At 50.9% G+C, this 19,049-nt stretch overlaps 1 protein-coding gene across 4 annotated transcripts in view; it reads right to left on the reverse strand.

Moving 5' to 3' along the window:
- The window catches only part of FARS2 (phenylalanyl-tRNA synthetase 2, mitochondrial), a 299,111-nt gene that overhangs the window by 196,976 nt on the left and 83,086 nt on the right, over positions 1-19,049 (reverse strand). For all 4 annotated transcript variants that reach the window (XM_088831282.1, XM_055406119.2, XM_088831280.1 and 1 more), the window contains exon 4: positions 12,266-12,397. In XM_088831282.1, coding sequence (XP_088687408.1) covers positions 12,266-12,397 — 132 coding nt within the window. The remainder of the gene's footprint in view (positions 1-12,265; positions 12,398-19,049) is intronic.

Genomic DNA, 19,049 nt, shown 5'->3' on the forward strand with positions numbered 1-19,049 from the left:
CAGGTGCCAACTGCAACTTCAGGAGACTCACAGAATGACGCCTGGAATCGTTTCCAACTTAACTACTCTCCGAAAGACAGAAGGCGTACGGTAAGAGGAGAAAGGATCTAACACCTTTTGACCGTTTACTGAACACCAGACACGTGGCTGGGGCTTCCCAGGTTGCTCAGTGGGTAAAGAATCTGCCTGCCAGTGCAAGAGACACAGGAGACATGGGTTCGATCCCTGGGTCAGGAAGATCCCCTGGAGGAGGAAATGACTACCTACTCCAGCGTTCTTGCCTGGAGAATCCCACGGACAGAGGAGCCTGGGGGACTACAGTCCATGTGACGTGACTGAGCGACTGAGCCCAAGATGCTGGGCTGCGCACGTTGTACCCACGGGCTCATCTGTTCCGTCCCAGACCAGTGAGGTGAATGTTGCTCCTCTCATCTTCTAAATCAGGCACTGGGATGCAGGGGCGGTGAGGGATAAACGGATTTGTCAGTGAAAGTCCCTCTTTCTGGTCTGAAGCTCCCGGTATTTTCTGCAGGGACACGTACACCCTCCCCGTCGTGGTCGAGGGAAGAGTCGGCCGCAGCCAGGAAGCCCCAGAAGGAGGGAGACTTTTCTGCCCTCCCAGGTCCTCCCCACGTCACTCTTCCAGCACCACCAAGATAGGACGCAGGAGGGACGTGCAACCAACGAGATGCTCTCATGGCCAGGCCCCTCCACGCAGGCACGGAAATCACCAGCCACAGCCAAGGAGGACGGGCCCTGATGGCACGAGCCAGTGACACGGCCACAGACCTCGAGAAAGGAAGAGCCCACTGACCCCTGCGGGTCTGACCTCGGAGGCGCAGGTCTCTGTTCCCCAGGACCCTGCAGACCCCCTCCTGCATGTGGTCATGCCACTCCCTGTCAGGAAGCAGACAGACCTGGGCGCAGGGAGAAGTCGGGGAGGGCCACCAAGGGGAGCCTGAGCCACCGTCCGGAGCCCCCAGCACGTGCGCGTCCTCTCGGAGGGAATCCAGGTTCTGTAGGGCTGGCGGCCCATAGCATCCAGAAGAGCACTCTCTAAAACAGGAGTAAAAGTTCAGCTCTTTAACCTCCGAGGAGATCTGCCTTCTCTTCAAACCTCCAAGATGCAGGAAGGAGATAAGCTGGCTACTAAGGTAACTGAAGGTGCCAAGGCAGGGGCGGCGGGGGCGAGCGAGGGCACTGGGACCCCCCGCGGTCCTCTGGAGGGCGCACACCGGTGGGCACACCGGAGGTCAGGGTGTTGACGACGCCCGGGAAAGCTGCACACGGGACCTGCCGCCCCCGAGAGCGCGCCCTCTTCACCACACCGAGGCCAGGCCCTGGGCACACGGACCTGGAGGGGACTCCCAGACCCGCTGCCTGGGGCCCCTCCCGCCCCCGGCGCCGTCACACTCCGTCCAGACCGTGCACCCCGTCTCCTACCGTCGAAGCTGCGTTTCTTGGACTCACTCTCAACACTGCTTCAACCTTTCAATCACGTGCTCCCCCGAGGTGAGATGGAAGGTCCTTGTCTTACCCTCCACGCCCTTCCAGGGCGGACCTTGGCCTCCACGTGGTGCCCGGCCGGGGTTCTCCCAGCGCTCCGCGCTCACCTGTCTCTGCAGAACCTGCACTGCGGCCGCCCACCCTGTGTGTCCTGCACAGGCCCGGCTCTTTGCCCGGAAAGATCCCCTCCTCACTGCGCCGTCACAGAGCCGGCTCCCCTTCACAGCTCAGGCCAGCGTCACGGCCCCGAGGAAGCCTTGCCTGTCTCTCGAGGACCCGCCCCCTCCTCCGACTGTCACCACAGCCCCAGGGATGCAGCTCGCAACCAGCCGTCCCTGCCACCGGACTGGGCGCCCCTCGGAGGCGGAAACCCCTCTGTGTCCGCGGCCCCTCGCGTGGCGCCTACTAGACCAATACTTCACAGACGTGTTTTGAAGGAGCAGACGGAGAAGGGACAGGCTGATCTAATACCTGGAAGCATCCAATAATGGGTTTTGAGAGCTTTCCCCTCGTAATGCCTTCAAAACCCACAAACCCTCCATTTCTAGGACTCTGCAGACAAATAGCCTAAAATATCAAATGAATGTGCTAAATTATGAATGTTGATATTGGCTGCTTCCCTTCACATTGAAGGCACTCCTCAAGGTAAAACTGAAGAAGAATTATCTCACCATGCTTCGTCATTACTGACCCAAACCACACCGCTGCAGGCCTCAGAGTTCACGGTCAACCCAGCAGCCGACAGACAAGTGTCACTCCAGGTGTCCTGGGGACACAGCCTACAGAAGAGACCCTCTCCTGGCAGGACTCTGAGTCCCGTAGGCCTGGGTTCTGCTCACTTGCCCAGCTCAGAGACACTGTCCACTAGACAGACACACGGCTTTTCCAAGACACACTGTTCCACACTTCGCTGAGTATCAAGTCTTCTTTTTCCTGTGTTTTGCTGTTCAGCCACTCAGTCGTGTCCAACTCATGGACTGTAGCCGGTCAGGCTCCTCCGTCCATGGAATTTCCCAGGTTAGAGGACTGGAGTGGGTTGCCATGTCCTTTTCCTTTTTCCTATGAAACACCTAATAATATGAGCATTCTAAGTCATACGGTCTGAGAGATGCTACGCTTGGCCAACTCCTGAATTACGTCCATTAAAAACACAGTTTGAGAATCTGGCCTAAACTTTTGCTTAACAGAGTCACTTCCTTTTATCCATGGGCATATCAATATGGCTGCTGCACGAAGGCACTGGTTCCAGCCTAAAATGCAGAAACGAATCTTGAAAAAAATACCTTAGCAGATTGTGTTTATCCCCACGGTGCCATAAATAATTCCTAAACTTCCAAATTGCCTCTTTGCAGAGGAGAAAATTGCGCCGTCGAGTAGCAGCACATCACTGCCTGCCTGCAAAGCCGCAGTGACTCTAGGAAGCAAGGGGCTCATAAATAGTTTAAATAAAATTCAATTAGAGGAGCATCCTTTTTAAAAATTTTTTGACAGTCTTAGAGAGTTTCTTTAAAGGGTCTGGGGAAGAGACCTGATTAACCAACCAGAGATAACAAAAGCCAGTGCTATGCAATTTTCAATTGTTGTTTAGTCGCTAAGTCCTGTCTGACTCTGCGATTCCAAGGACTGCAGTGCCCCAGGCTTCCCTGTCCTTCACTATCTCCCAGAGTTTGCTCAAACTCATGTTCATTGAGTGGGTGATGCCATCCAACCATCTCATCCTCTGTGGCCTCCTTCTCCTTTTGTGTTCAATCCTTCCCAGCATTGGGGTCTTTTCCAATGAGTCGGCTCTTGGCATGAGATAGCCAAAATATTGAAGCTTCAAGTTCAGCATCAGTCCTTCTAGTGAATATTCAGGGTTGATTTCCTTTAAATTTGGCGGGTTTGATCTCCTTGCTGTCCAAGGGACTCTCAAGAGTCTTCTCCAGCCCCACAGTCTGAGACCATCAGTCCTTCAGTGCAGTTTTCCATGTGGTGTTTTAAAACAAAACACATTGCCCTGTGGGTTGTATTAGTACTACACACCTCTGGCTTGTTTCAAGGTCAAAGTTATTAAAGTTAGTCGCACAGTCATGTCTGACTCTTTGCAACCCCATAGACTGTAGCCAGCCCGGCTCCTCTGTCCATGAGATTCTCCAGGCAGGAGTACTGGACTGGGTTACCATTTCCTTCTCCAGGGGATTTTCCCATCCCAGGGATCGAACCTGGGTCTCCTGCACTGCAGGCAGATTCTTTACCAACTGAGCCACTAGGGAAGCCAACTGGCTTGTTTAGGAGACCAAATAACGGGATCCAAGAGCTAAATGGAAACCTGGAGGTTATAAGACCCTTATTCTATAGATGAAGAAATGGAGACCCCTCAGGACTGGCCCAGGATTTCCACCACAACACACGGCAGGGCCTCAAAAGGGTTGAACATAGAAAATTAAGTCCGCGCTGATGGAGGCAGGACAGCTGCCTTATATCTGCTAAATATCCAAGACCTCAGACGATGAAAATAAGACACGGGGCAGAGTCTCTGCTTTCCAGAAGTCTCCTGTGGATAGAAATGATGCCATGGATGGTATGGAACATATACTACAGCTGCAAAAACATCAGAAACACATATACAAACTACAGCTTGGATCAAGTTACCAAAATATTTGCTTTTGTTACAATAGCAGAAACATTGCAAGGGATGGCATGGATTCTAAGCAGGGTCAGGAAACACTGCAAAATACACAAGGAAACACATCAAATTCTGTGCACGCGGTGTACCTGGAGTGCTCCAGCAAGCTCCACGCTACACCTCCTGGTCAAACGAGGGCGTCCCAGAGCCAGGCTTCCAAACACCAGAAGTGCCGCCGAGGGCGGGACCCAGCCTGGCAGCATCAGCAGAGAGAAGGAAGGTGCTCGAGCGTCGCTCAGGACTCAGAAGCCCACACGGAAAGTGCGAACGACCCAGCGATGACATCAGAGACTGAAACCACCAGCATCAGCGTGACAAGCAGACGGGTTATCTTTACAGAACTTGTCAATCACTCGCGGTCCCTGACGGAGGGACTTTTTGGGAGAAAGATGTTATAGAAAGAAACCTAAAGCTACTCAAGTAAAAACTGCAGACGCTCCATTTGTGAGAGAGCGACTTAAAGAAAGGAAGGAAAGCCACAGCCTAGAGGATACAATTGTAATTATAAAAGTGACAAATAGCCTTGAAAATAAATGAATTCCTACCAATCAATTAAAAACAAAGAGAAAAATGAGCCCCACCTAAAATGAGCAAAAGAAAAACTGTATGTGTCAAACATATTAAAATGTGACCAACCTCAATGGCAGTTGCGTGGAAACAAGACCACAGTGAGAGACTATTCTGAACTCACCAGACTGGCCAAATAAACTGAACCAAGTCACAGGCTAGAGAGGGTGTGGAGCAACAGGGACTTCTGTGGAAATCGGCCCAACTCCTCTGGGCAGCAACCTGCTGACACCAGCAAAGCTGAGACGCTGAGGGCTGCCCTGGTGGCTCAGGGGGAAAGAGAGTGCCTGCAATGTGGGAGCTGCAGGGAGACGCAGGTTCAACTCCTGGGTGTGGAAGATCCCCCGGAGAAGGACATAGCAACCCACTGCAGGATTCTTGTCTGGAGAGTCCCATGGACAGAGGAGTCTGGCGACCTACAGTCCATGGGGCTGCAAAGAGTAGGGCACTGCTGAAGCAAGTTGGCACGCACACGAGATGTTCAGAAGTGCGGGCTCAGCAATCCCACAGCTAAATAAAATAAAACTCTAGGAAACTCTTAGTTTTATACATGCAAGATAGACAAAAAAACGTGCACTAGTAGCATTTGAAGCAGCAACAACAAAAAAAGAATTGCAAACAGTCAAAGTCCATTAAAGAACGGATGAATAAACTACGGCACGTTCACCCACTAGAATCCGAGCAGTGAAAAGTGAATGAAGCTCCAGAGAGCAAACAGACGAGCATCACAGCACCGCATCGAGAGCCACCGTCCTCGGGGGGAACCGCAGGGGAGGACGGGCAGCCTGACTCCACTTGTAAAGCACAAAAGCCGGGGAAGGCTCACTCGTTTACGAAATGCAGAGAAAATCAAGGTGACAAGACAAGATTCAGAACAGTGAATGCTCATGGGGCGGGGGAAGTGCTAACCGGGAGGGGACACACGGGCGCTTCAACCTGTATGGTGTCCCAACTCTTGAGCTGAGTGATGGACCCTGGACTGGCTGATACAGTGAAGGCCTAGAAGACAGAGAGGCAGAGACAGGAGAGGGGCAGATAAAGTATCAGGATGAAGTCTTCCAGGAAAGGATAACTTTAAGGAAAAAGTTATTTTTTAATTAGGGAGACTTGAGCACGTCATGGCAGAGAGTAAAGAATGGACAGAGGGGGAGCAAAGTCGGACTCACACGGCCCGATTTCAAGACCGACTACAAAGCTAACGTGAGCAAAACGGTCGTGGACGTCGGACTGCCCTGGTGGCCCAGTGGTTGAGAATCCGCCTACCAATGCAGGAGACATGGGTTTGTTCCCTGGTCCAGGAAGATCCCACATGCTGCAGGGCAACTAGGCCTGTGAGCCCCAACTACCGAGCGCGTGAGCTACAGCCTCTGCTCGGCAGCAGAGAGGCCCGCACGTGGTGACTAGACAGTAGCCTTGCTCTCCAACTAGAGAAAGCCTGCCCACAGCAACGAAGACCCCATGCAGGCAAAAATAAACAAATAATAACATAAGGACATGAGGATGGGAACACAGGCCGCAGAACAGAACTCAGAGTCCAGAGATACACGCAAATGTCTACGGTCAGCTGACTCTGGACAGCGGGGCGGAGACCCCTCAGTGAACGGCGCTGCCTGTTAGACCCCCACTGGCCTACCCGATGGCCAGGGCTCCCTCCTCACACACCCCAGCACCACCCATGAACGGCACATGAGTTTAAGCTCTGAAGACACAGTTTCATCTTCCTGACCTCAGGCCGAGTTTTACCCAGAAAGGTCACCTCTCACCATTTTCTGTGTCTTCCGGCTTGTCTGTCACAGAGCCTCATGCAGACAAGGTGCCAAGTACAGCAGCACCACGTCTGCTCACGTCTGACACAGGGATACTCGGTCTCGGTCTGTGCCACCTGGGAGCTCACCAACTTAGATCAGTAACACTGCCTGATACAACGGTGTGCGGGAGCTTAGAGACTGTCTACCAGAGAGAGGGACAGACTGGAAACAGGGTCTCACCTAGACAAGCATCAGGTGTGTCAACTGCGCGTCCAGGCAAAGATCAAGGACATGCCCCCTTGCGAACGGGAAGCTTACTTATGCATTTATGCTGGTATGCTCACGTCACACTGCAGAGCAGCCCAAAGTGATCGGAGGTTACCTTCTACCCTGCGTGTAACCAGGACAAGGGCTTGGCATCATCTTCCCCGACACAACCCCCCCAACTCTGCCCACTGTACCTCTGTTACAAACACGCACCACATGGCACTCTAACCATTTACGTCTGGGTGTGCTGTGTTGTTTTCAACAGCCAGGACAACGCTTTTGGGCTTCTCTACAGCCTTAGAAGTAATTCAAGAAATATTTTACAAACAAATGAACAAAAGAATGATTGTTTAAAACTAGAAACCGTTCATGTGCATATTTATAAGGTTTTTCCCCCCAAAGAGTCAAGTTTTAAATTTTAATGAAGAGGTAAAGAAAGTGGTTCCGTTTTTTAAAAAAAGTTATTTCCCAGGACGGAGCCTTTTTTTCCTCCCTGGCCTGCGTACAGTCTTCTAAATCTTTCAATAAATGGTAAATTCCTTTTAGGCATGATGACAGCCTATGGTCACCCAGTGATGTTTTCTGTGTTCCTGATCCATATTCTAAGATCATGGCATCCGATCCCATCACATCATGGCAGATAGATAGGTTAACAGTGGAAAAAGTGTCAGACTTTATTTTTTGGGGCTCCAAAATCACTACAGATGGTGACTGCAGCCATGAAATTAAAAGACACTTACTCCTTGGAAGGAAAGTTATGACCACCCTAGACAGCATATTAAAAACCAGAGACATTACTTTGCCAACACAGGTCCATCTAGTCAAAGCTATGATTTTTCCAGTGGTCATATATGGATGTGAGAGTTGGACTATAAAGAAAACTTAGTGCCGAAGAATTGATGCTTCTGAACTGTGGTGTTGGAGAAGACTCTTGAGAGTCCCTTGGACTGCAAGGAGATCCAACCAGTACATCCTAAAGGAGATCAGTCCTGGGTATTCACTGGAAGGACTGATGTTGAAGCTGAAACTCCAATACTTTGGCCACTTGATGCGAAGAACTAATTCATTGGAAAAGACCCTGATGCTGGGAAAGATTGAAGGCGGGAGGAGAAGGGGACAACAGAGAATGAGATGGTTGGATGACATCATCGACTCGATGGACATGGGTTTGGGTAAACTCTGGGAGCTGGTGATGGACAAGGAGGCCTGGCGTGCTGCGGTTCATGGGGTCGCAAAGAGTCGGACACGACTGAGCGACTGAACTGAAATGATCCATATAGTACCTGGAAAGACGGCAGCCTGAGTCAGCCCAAAGGGAGATAAGTGTGTAGTATTTGGACACATGACTCACTGCTGTCTTCAAAACATCTCCTCGAGGGAAAAACAAGGAAGTCATCAGGACAGCAGTCGCCGCCCACGTCACAATTATCCGATCTCAGCGGTTGGAAAGCAGTGGTGAAGGTGCTGTAACTTAAGGGAGAAGAAATAAAATTCTCTCGGCTATCCGGAAGAGCCTTATCTTGTTCTGTGCCCAGGAACACACAGTCAACTGATATGTGTCGTAAAGTGTTTTCACTGCCTGTTCAAACTAGCAATCTCATCTTATGCTTTTAATTAAATGCACTTGATCACAGAGATAACCCACGTGGGGACAGGGTTCCTCTGCAAGAGTAATAAATAACCACAGAACAAACAGAGCTTTGTCTGCTGTTGCTTCGGCTGGTTCCAGCTCTTCATTCTATGTTCAGCAGAATCATTTATTTGAAAGGACTTCTAGCCACTTCAAAATCATGTAATTTACTACTCAGGTAGCAGACACAGTAACTGACTACTGTCAGCAAGATCTGGGCAAGGGGTGCTGCCAGCGATTCAAGCCTGATCACCTTTCGGAGGGTCCAGAAGAGGGAGAGTAACAGCATCCACCCGGAGCTTTGCTGGCAAGGCCAAATGGAAGCCAGCCTCCAGGCATTCCGTGAGCTGCGGGCACACGGTCGGGCTCCGCTGACACCTGCTAGTGTCACCGCCCCGTCAACCTCTTCAGTCACCACGTGTTTCAGCATTAAGCAGCACCTCAAGGAAAGCCATGACCAACCTAGATGGCGTATTAAAAAGCAGAATCATCACTTTGCCAACAAAGGTCCGTCTAGTAAAAGCTATGGTTTTTCCAGTGGTCACGTATGGATGTGAGAGCTGGACTATAAAGAACGCTGAGCACCAAAGAATTGATGCTTCTGAACTGGGGTGCTGGAGAAGACTCTTGAGAATCCCTTGGACTGCAAGGAGATCCAACCAGTCCATCCCAAAGCAGATCAACCCTGAATATTCATTGGGAGGACTGATACTGACGCTCCAATACTTTGGCCACCTGATGCTGACTCCTTGGAAAACACCCTGACGCTGGGAAAGATTGAAGGCAGGAGGAGAAGGGGATGACAGAGGATGAGATGGTTGGATGGCATCACTGACTCGATAGACATGAGTCTGAGCAAGCTCCGGGAGACAGTGAAGGACAGGGAAGCCTGGAGTGCTGCAGTCCACGAGGCTGCAGAGAGTCAGACAAGGTTTAGTGACTGAAGAACAGCTGTACGAGCCATGAAGATGGCGACTGTGACGAGCGATTTTAGCATTGCGTGGAACTTCTCTTTTTAAAGGCTGGGGGTGGGGGGGGTGGGGGAAAGGCCACAGAAAGGACAGTAAGAATGGCAAAGTGAGCGGAGGCAATGTGAGCAGAGCCAGCCAGCCCCGTGCCACGCCACAGGGACTCAGAAAACAGAAAGCTGGCGGTACTTGCTCATGCCGTCTGTGGTTAGTGACCGCCGGGCACACAGTTTAAGGGTTATGACTACAGATGTCAAAACACGTGCCCGACTGACAACATGGAGCAGAGCTCTGTCATAATAACTTCAAGTTCAAACAGAAAAGTCCTCACAGAATTTCCTTTATAAAAGCTTCTCTTCTGCCTTTTCTTTAGTCTCTCTCGCAAAGCATTTAAACTTTATGTGTGCATTTCCCAGCAACCGAAAGCACCGCCCCCCGCCCCGCCCGCCCTGTGACTCTGGCAGACACATTTGCATCTCAGGTGTCTTGTTTCTTTTTCTTTTCTTTTTCTACTTTGCCATTTCCTCCAAGAATCACCTAACAGGGACTGATCTAATTGTAGAACAGTGGTGTCATTAATGTACAATAATGACTTGGAAACCTGTTTCAGAGACTACATTCAGCCAATTACTGTGCGAATAAACCTCATAAAAACCTATCGAGGATACTGGCAACGTACGAGGAAGTGACACCGGATTCGTAACTAAGCCTCCCTGACTTGCGTTCTGAGAGCTGGCCCCTGACACCAGATGCCCCCGGGAGGAAGCCTAGGATCCAGAAAATCTTTGGTCTGAAAAACAAAGCAAAACAAACAAAGGCACCTTTTTTTGTTTTCTGAAGTTAGTTCCTACTCAGGAAGAGATCGCAGCTCACATGTCTGCTCCCAGTGCTGTGTGCTTTCCACTAAGATGCGCATCTTTGCTTCTCCTGTTTCTTACTGCTTCCAATCTTCTTTCTCCCTCTAGTTATTCACAACATCTAGCGTCACGGATCGGAGAAGGCACTGGCACGCCACTCCAGTACTCTTGCCTGGAAAATCCCATGGATGGAGGAGCCTGGTAGGCTGCAGTCCGTGGAGTCGCTAAGGGTCGGACACGACTGAGCGACTTCACTTTCACTTTTCACTTTCACACATTAGAGAAGGAAATAGCAACCCACTCCAGTGTTCTTGCCTGGAGAATCCCAGGGACGGGGGAGCCTGGTGGGCTTCCGTCTATGGGGTCACAGAGTCGGACACAACTGATGTGACTCAGCAGCAGCAGCAGCATCACGGATACTAAGATCACAGACGAAATCTAGTTCTCCCTGACCAGAAACTGTCTCCATGACATGCTGGGCAGCCTCTGGTTAAACTTTTCTGACTAAGGGGGCTCACTGTTAATAAGTGGCTCTTACCATTTGGAAAAAAAAAAACCCTGTTTAATAATATCAGAGATGCACTTTTACTGGCTATGTGCTAGAGCCTGTGCTCAGCTCGCCTCCACTAACCGTCAGAACGAAACTTGGGAGGGAGGCGTCTCTGTGCTCATTTTAACTATGAGAAAAGGGAGACTGGCGGGTTAGACAATGCTGAGGAAGACACGGCTGCTGGGGACAGCACTCCTGCTGCTTCAGACACCGCCCCGCCTCCCCACGTTCACTCTCAGGCCTTCCGCTGCCACCTCTCTGCTCCCTCTTCCCCAGGAAAGACCTTCAAACGTTGGCGAACCATCCAAGAAGCGTGTGGCCCAGAGCTGGGCTCTCCTGTGAGCCTTGCCTGGCTGAGTGGAGAGGAACTGGCTGGGTCTGAGCCCAGCGCGGCCCCACGGCCCAGGCCAGGCAGCGCCAACACCCCGTCTCCCGTCTCCCTCCACCCTCATTCTCTCAACCCTGGACCTTAACCGAGGGTCCATCCTCAGCCCTGAGTCCCATGGGAGGCCTGTGACCAGCCTGAGCCAGAGCCGCCTCACTCCCTGGCCACAGAGGGCACGTCCTTCTACATGGGGAGGGGGCTTGGGGGGCGGTGGAGACCGTCAGCATCAGCCGCGCTCCTTCTCCTGCCCATTCAGGGACCCTCCTGCCCTGATGCCCAATCTTAGCCAACTTCTCCTGGAAGATTCACAATGTGATAAAGGACTTTTAAACTTAATTTCTGAGAGTTACTTAAAAAAAAATTCACAGCTCTGAAATTAAGTTTAGAAATAATTTTTTTGTGGGGAGGAGGTGAGGTTGGACCTTGCGGCTTATGGGATCCTAGTTCCCTGACCCGAGGCTCTTGGCAGTGAGAGCAAGGAGTCCTAACCAGTGGACCCCTGGAGAATTTTGAGAAATAATCATTTTCATGAAACAATGGTCCTACAGAGAAGAGCTGGAAAGATCCTTCTCAAGTTCTAGAGTCCAGGGAGAATTTCACCAGAGCCCCCATTTCCCACTCCCTACCCCAGCATCGGGTGGCGCAGCCAACAGCGAGGGTCGAGGAGAAACCAGCAAACACGAGAGGCCTGCATGTCTCACTGTGTCCTGAGCACTGACGGAGCACCTGCTGGACCAGGGCACCGATCCAGACGCAGTGGGAGCCAGAAAGGGATGACAGGCTGGCTTTGCTCCTAAACAGTCTGGAAGACAGACAGCTCTCATGGGACACACCTCAAAGGCTTGTGGGCGAGTCCAAAGCAGCCGATCAACAAACACGACATCGAAAGCGCAAACCCAACCCTGACAAGGAAGAACTCCAAGCCCACGAAGCCGCTGCAGAATTAGGCAAGAGAGGTGGTACTCTCCCAGAGGGCAGCGCAATAAAGTCCAGAGGGCGATGCAAGCACAGAGGCTGGGCAGAGAGCCCTGCAAATGTGGACGCAGACAGCACGTGCGTGAGGCTCCCTGGGAAGAGGGCCCCTCAGGAGAGCCTGTGCCCACACGCTGGGTCCTCCCGTACCTGAGTTTACCAGCTGCTGCTCCATCACCCCGCAGCCCAGAACCTCCAGCCATTCCCCGTGGAAGTTGATCTCCATCTCGAAGGAGGGATGAGTGAAAGGGAAGTAGCAGTCCACCCATCTGATGTCCAGTCCTGCAAAGACGCCGGAGAAAAACAAAGAGCGTTACAGGCGGTCTCGCTTTTCCCGTGATCAAACATGCTGATGAAGATTAGCTGATGACACCAAAAGACTATTTTCTGAGTAAAATAAATAGCAGATAAATTAATTTGCAACACTTTAGGGGGAGGCAATACATCTTAAAACTTGTGAAAAACTGAGCATGTCTTTCCCCATATGAGAAACACTTTGTGTAGTTCCAGAACCCTCTGAAAGCCAATCAATCACCCGTCAACCCTGTGGCCACCTGGCAGAGGGGAGAATTAGGTCAAGATCACAGGAACAGGGGCTTCCCAGATAGGTTAGCGGTAAAGAACCCACCTGCCAATGCAGGAGACACAAAACATGCATGAGATGCGAGTTTGACCCCTGGGTCGGGAAGACCCCCTGGAGGAGGAAATGGCAACCCACTCCGGTATTCTTGCCTGGAGAATCCCACGGACAGAGGAGCCTGGCGGCCTACAGACCACAGGGTCGCAAACAGTCGGACACGACTGAAGCGACTTAGCGTGCACGCACGGGAAAGCAGGTCACTCTGCTAGTTTCTATAAAAGCAAGCAACATCTAAATCAGACCCACGGCCCTCTAAACTGCATCTGGACCAAGCGGCAGACAGGCCTTTTTCCACATTTCTCAACACTGCTCCGCTCTAATAGCTTTCTTAAAAAAATTTTTTGAGTAAGTAATATATTCACAGGATTCAAAATCGAAACACTGTAAAAAGAATACATTTCCCTGTATAAACAAGGTATCATGGAAAAAATTCTAAGTTTGTGAGGTGACTAGAGTTAGGTAAACTTACTGTGGCGATCCTTCTGCAATATATACCTACATCCAATCATCACATCGTATACTAATTCAATGTTCTATGTCAGTTACATCAATCAAACTGAAATAAAAATAAGGCATTGTTTACAAGTCTCACTGGCATACCGGTTCCTGGCTCCTCTGCCCCTTGAATCCCGCTTGGTAAACCTCCAGGGTTTCCTTTTTATTAACACACATGAGCAAACACACACACACACCTCTCATTTCCCTCCTTTCCTACACAGAAACACCACGCCATCCCACACCACGCTGCTCTCACACAATGACACGGAGGCCCACCCTCCACCCTCCGAGTCTGGCCCCAGAGACGTGGGTGGGCCCCCCGTGCGCACACAGAGCAACCAGATGCGTGAATGAATCCAGCTCCACCACCGCAAGCCGAGGGGCCTCAGGCAAGTTCCTTCAGTTCTCCCTGCCTCAGTCTTGGTCAAAGTAAGAACAACATTCATCTTGCAGTGTTTTGGTAACAATTTATTAAGTGTGTAATGGCAAGCCACTCCAGTGCTATTGCCTAGAAAATCCCATGGATGGAGGAGCCTGGTAGGCTGCAGTCCGTGGGGTCGCTAAGGGTCGGACACGACTGAGCGACTTCACTTTCACTTTTCACTTTCCACTTTCACACATTGGAGAAGGAAATGGCAACCCACTCCAGTGTTCTTGCCTGGAGAATCCCAGGGACGGGGGAGCCTGGTGGGCTTCCATCTATGGGGTCACACAGAGTCGGACACGACTGAAGTGACTTAGCAGCAGTAGCAGCAGCATTAAGTGTGTAAAAAACTTAAACTCTCAATGGGTGATTTTCGACAGGCAGGTCATTGCAAATCAGACCACGATCCAAACTCTCTCTCGGGTTTTCATAAAAACATGAAGCAAAAGAAACACTCCTAAAGTGCACGCTGAGGTCCCTGACGTCCATCGCTTGGTCACTGCAGCGCTACACGAGATGGTTCACGGGCCTCCTTCAATTCAGCCTTCACGCTGAGGACAGGCGGCCGTGAACACAGCACGATCATCACCCCTGCTCCCGTCTCACAGATGCAGGAGCTGTGCCGGCTCACACTTCTCCTCGACGTTTACAGTTAGAAAACACTGAGAAGGGAATTCTGCACCAGACGGCGGGCAGCACGGCCCTCCGCTGCCCTCCCCTGGGCAGACCGTGGAGACGGACCCCGCTTGGCTTCCAGGCCAAGGGCCCCCAGCCAAGAGCGCACCATCGGCCTCCTGTTCCACACGCACCATGACAGGTATAACAGAACAGAGAAAACTGCAAAGGCCAGGCTGTGATCAAAGATGAGAGGAAAACGTCCCCTGGCCAGAAACAGGCCAGAAAAGCAAAGGGGCAGAGAGGGCCAAGCTCTGCGTTGCTGGGCTCGGGGTCTGCAATCGGGAGAGACGCCAGGAGCTCACCACCTGCAGGAACACGCGCTACTGGCTTGGGATCTGAGCGAGGCCAGAGGCCTGCGGGCAGACGCTGGGACAGCAGGGGCCCCGTGCTGGCGAGAGGAGGGGGACCAAAGCCATCACCAAGCATGCCTGGGCCTGCGGCTCTGAGGAGCAGTAGGCTTGGAGAGAGCCGGGCCCCGGGGGCAAGACCAGCTGCGCCCCCACTCAGGGCTGTGACTCATCTGAGAGGCCCCCAAACCTCTGCTGGACCGAAGATCTGGAGAGCTCGGGGCCCTGGGGCCGGTGTGCAGCCCCCCAAGAACTGGGGAGCGGCGGGCTGGGGGGGGAGGGGGAGGGTTGGAGATGGGGACTGGGGGGCCAAAAGGCTAGGCTTTCAGGTGCCGGCCACAGCTAGCCTTTGGATGCGGACAGTCCTGGGAAGGGTGTGCTCTTGGGCAAGGAGCCCCCGCTGCGGTTGCTCCGAGACAGACACGACTTGCCCACAGCCGGGACGGGCAGCGGGGAGCGCGTCTCATGGACAACGCCGGGCCAGCTGGGCTCTGAAAGAGAGACGTGACTCGCCCACAGCAACGCATCTAGCCAGCAGCAGGGGATCACAGTCCATCTCTCTTTCAGATGCGTTCATCTAAAGTGTGCCGGGAGGCCAACGCTTCCTACAGGGAACTGTCAGCCTTCAGCAGGGAGACAGGCTGGAAGCCCAGAAGGACAGAAAGTAAGACCAGAATGTGGGATCCTCCACCTCATCTGCTCTTAAAGAAACAATCTGCGGAGGGAGACAATTTAGCAAGGTTAAAATATGTCAGTGAGCTCCATGAGCATAAAAGCTGTCTGCAGGTTATCTTCTCTCTTTCCAATTCTAAACAGATAACCTCTCTTATAACAGCCTTAGGATGCTGGTGCAATTGAAATGTTAGCAGAAAATAATCAACTGCTTTGGTGAGTGGGGGAAAAAAAGACAACCCTGAAACTAAAGCAGCTATAATAACAACAAATTCCCACAAGGAACTAGTGTGTTGTAATTTTTAATTTTGCTTTTCAAGAACAAAGGAATACAACACTAATAATTTGAAAGAGTAAAAAACTTGGACCATAGAAACAAATGAAAAAAAGAGTTGCTGAATAATTCTGAGGCCTGCCCAGGCAGTTCCTGTTCATTAGCTGATTAAAGAAGGACTGAATTTGAAGTTTCTAAGTAATCTTTGGTACCTGAAATGTACCTAAATGTGCTGTCATGGGCAGGGCTTTATCCAGAGCAGCCACAGGGGAGTCAGAGGTACAGAGTTGGGGGCAACACCCAGGAGGAGGCCCCATTTTTTTTAACATCATGGCTTTTGGAAACATCAGTGTCAGAAATATTATTGAAATGGCTTCTTTCTCTCCTTTCAAAAAAGCTAACATCTAACACAGGTTTGGAAGTCAAAATCAGAGGACTCAAAGTGAAAGTGTCAATCACTCAGTCGTGTCCAATTCTTTGCGACCCCATGGACTGTAGCCCACTGGGCTCCTCTGTCCATGGGATTTCCCAAGCAAGAATACTGGAGTTGGTAGCTATTCCATTCTCCAGGGGATCCTCTCAACCCAAGGATCAAACTTGGACCTCCTGCATTGCAAGAAGATTCTTGACTGTCTGAGCCACCCAGAAAGCCCAAGAAGGCTCAAACGAGGCCTCAGGTTACTCCCCAGCCGTGTGGTTACTTGGTGCTCCACTGCTCCGTGTCCAGGTTCCCGAGCCTGAAAACTGTACAGTACAGTCACACCTACATCACAGATGCAGGTCAGAACAAAGAAAGTCCTTGTGAGAGCTTAATGCAGCATCTGACACTGTCAACTACCACCGCTTCCTGCCATCATCACTGCTCCAGCTATTATTGCTGTAAACCAGGGGCCCCAACCTCCAGGTGAGGATCGGTACCTCCCGTCAGATGAGTGGCAGCATTAGATTAGAAATAAAGCACGCAATAGATGTGATGCGTTTGCATCATCCCCAAACCATCCCCCGGCCTCGCCCACTCCATGGAAAAACTGTCTTCCACAAAACACGTCCCCAGTACCAAAAAGCCTGGGGACTGACGCTCTAAAAGACGTCCAGATGGCTTGTACCCAGAAGGTTTGCTGAGACATTTTTCAGCAACTAGCACCCTTACCCCAAAACAACTAAATGACCCCCTGAAGCGCGTGAAGTCAGCGCGTGGCACATCCCTTCAGCCAGGTCCCAGGGAGCTGTGAACACTCACCCACTTGAGCGCCATGAGGGCACGCAGCCCGCCTCCTATAACACAGCCCCTCACCCTTCAAGTTCAAAGCGTGAGCCTGGCGGGGGCGCCTCTCCTCCCCCGAGAAGCAGCTCAGCGGATGATACAAACGCCCCAACACCCCTTCAGCGATACCCCACAAAGGTGCACCGGGCTGGGCAAGGCTGGGCGGACGAGGCATGCAGGAGGATTTTTGGGGTGTTCAGCAACTGTGTGAATGGGGTTAAGGATGATCGCGTGGCTGGAAGGAAAGAAAAAATAAAAGGCTTTTTCACAGGCCGACTTTAGTGCCAGGGACAAGATGTACTCTCTGAGAAGGTGGATACTTTACTTTATTGCCTCTACTATTCTGCTGACTCTGGTCTCATGAACAAAAAAGTAAGTGTGAAGATTTATGAAATAGTAACTCCGATCTGTACTGAAACCTAAAACCTAAAGGTCTAAGCCGGTAGCATTTTAAAAAGAAAGCAAATGTTTGCCTGAAACAGAGATGCTGCAACTTCATTGCTGTTTCAAAACTAGAGATTCTTAATTCTTGGCCATGGGCATGAGAAGTGTATGAGGAAACTCATATACTGCAGGGAACGGTCTTTTATAAGGAAAACAGCTACCTGGACACTTGCACCTCAATGCTCAGTTCTGAAAGCTATTCACATAAAAACGTAAAGAATAACGAGACAAAGGAAAGTTCAAGACTGCGCTCAGAGGAGTGAATGTCCTCAGGACCCCTGGGAACGTCTTTATAACACATACAAGGTCTGGCAGTGTGCACGCCTGTTTAATTACCTGCTGGAGCCCAGAAGGACTTTAAGGGCACCATCAATGCCAGTCTGAGCTGCTGCGCTGTTGTCAGGCATAAAGTTACATCTCATCTTATCAGGCAAAACAAAGAGAAGCCAATGTAACTATTGTTCTCTCTGATTGTATGGCCCCATTTTGATTGCCTTCATTTTGCTGCCCTTCCTTATTCCTTTTTTTTTTTTTCATATTTACACATGCATTTAGTATCTTCTTAAAGGGCACTGTTCGCATATGTTATCTCACTTTATCCTCATGGGAAACAGTACTATTTATTATCTTGAGCCTTAAAAATACTAAGAGCCTTAAAAAGCACTAAGGGACCAGTTCAAGATTTCAGAGCAAGTAGAGGAAAGAGACCTTAAATGTAATTTTTCTGGTTCCATGCAGCCATCTCCAAGTAGAGATATTTTCTTCTTTTTTTTTCTTCTTTTCAGTCCTTCACATGGTCCAGCTCGATGCTTGCTCTCAGTGACTAAGGCAGCTCAGACGTCCCCACTGAGAGCTCTCCTAGCTGGACCCCGGAGGAGCCGCCTTTCCTGTGCGTTCCCATGACACTCAGGCCTTCCCGAGAGGACTTCACACTCTCAGCTGCTCAAAGACTGGGACTGTGTCTCATGTACCCAATACTGGAACGCCCGCAGCGTGGTGGAAATCCAGCAAAGTGAAAGCCACCCGAGGGAGTTCAGAGGAGCGCAGCAGAGGCGGCTCCCCTGAGTCCAGCACAGACTCCAGGAGGGTTCCTGGCTGGAGGACACCGGAGGCGAAATCAGAGGATAAGTGAGAACTACCTAGGTGGAGGGGCCGGGAGAGTAAGCAAGGGGAGGGGGAATGGAAACTAACAAAGAAGTAGGAGGAACACAAACGCCAACTGCGACAGAAAGGAAGCCCCCCTCCAGCTCAGAACCACTCGGCTCTCCGCGTAACTGCAAGGCAGCTTCTAAACCTCACAAGGGGCTTCCTTGGTGGCTCAGCGGTCAAGAATCCGAAGTCACCTGCTAAGTACAGGAGGCACAGGTCCAATCCCTGGCTTGGGTTGGGAAGATCCCTGGAGGAAGAAATGGCAACCTACTCCAGTATTTTTGCTGGGAAATCCCATGGACAGAGGAGCCTGGCGGCCTACCGTCCAAGGGGTTGAAAAGAGTTAAGACACAACTTAGCAACTAAACAACAACAAATCTCACAAATGGGGGGTCATTTGATGATAGGAATGTGTAGCAAGACATAAATAAGGAGGGCTTAAAACCAGTTTTCTTCATAGGTTGACAACAGAAAAACTGAGATGATCCTGAATTTTCCTGTAAATCAACTTGAGACAGACTACTATCTCCCTAAAATGTTAGAC

This window comes from Moschus berezovskii, chromosome 23 (assembly GCF_049115385.1).
Source record: "Moschus berezovskii isolate FMDL1 chromosome 23, NW_MosBer_1.0, whole genome shotgun sequence".
Taxonomy (NCBI): Eukaryota; Metazoa; Chordata; class Mammalia; order Artiodactyla; family Moschidae; genus Moschus; species Moschus berezovskii.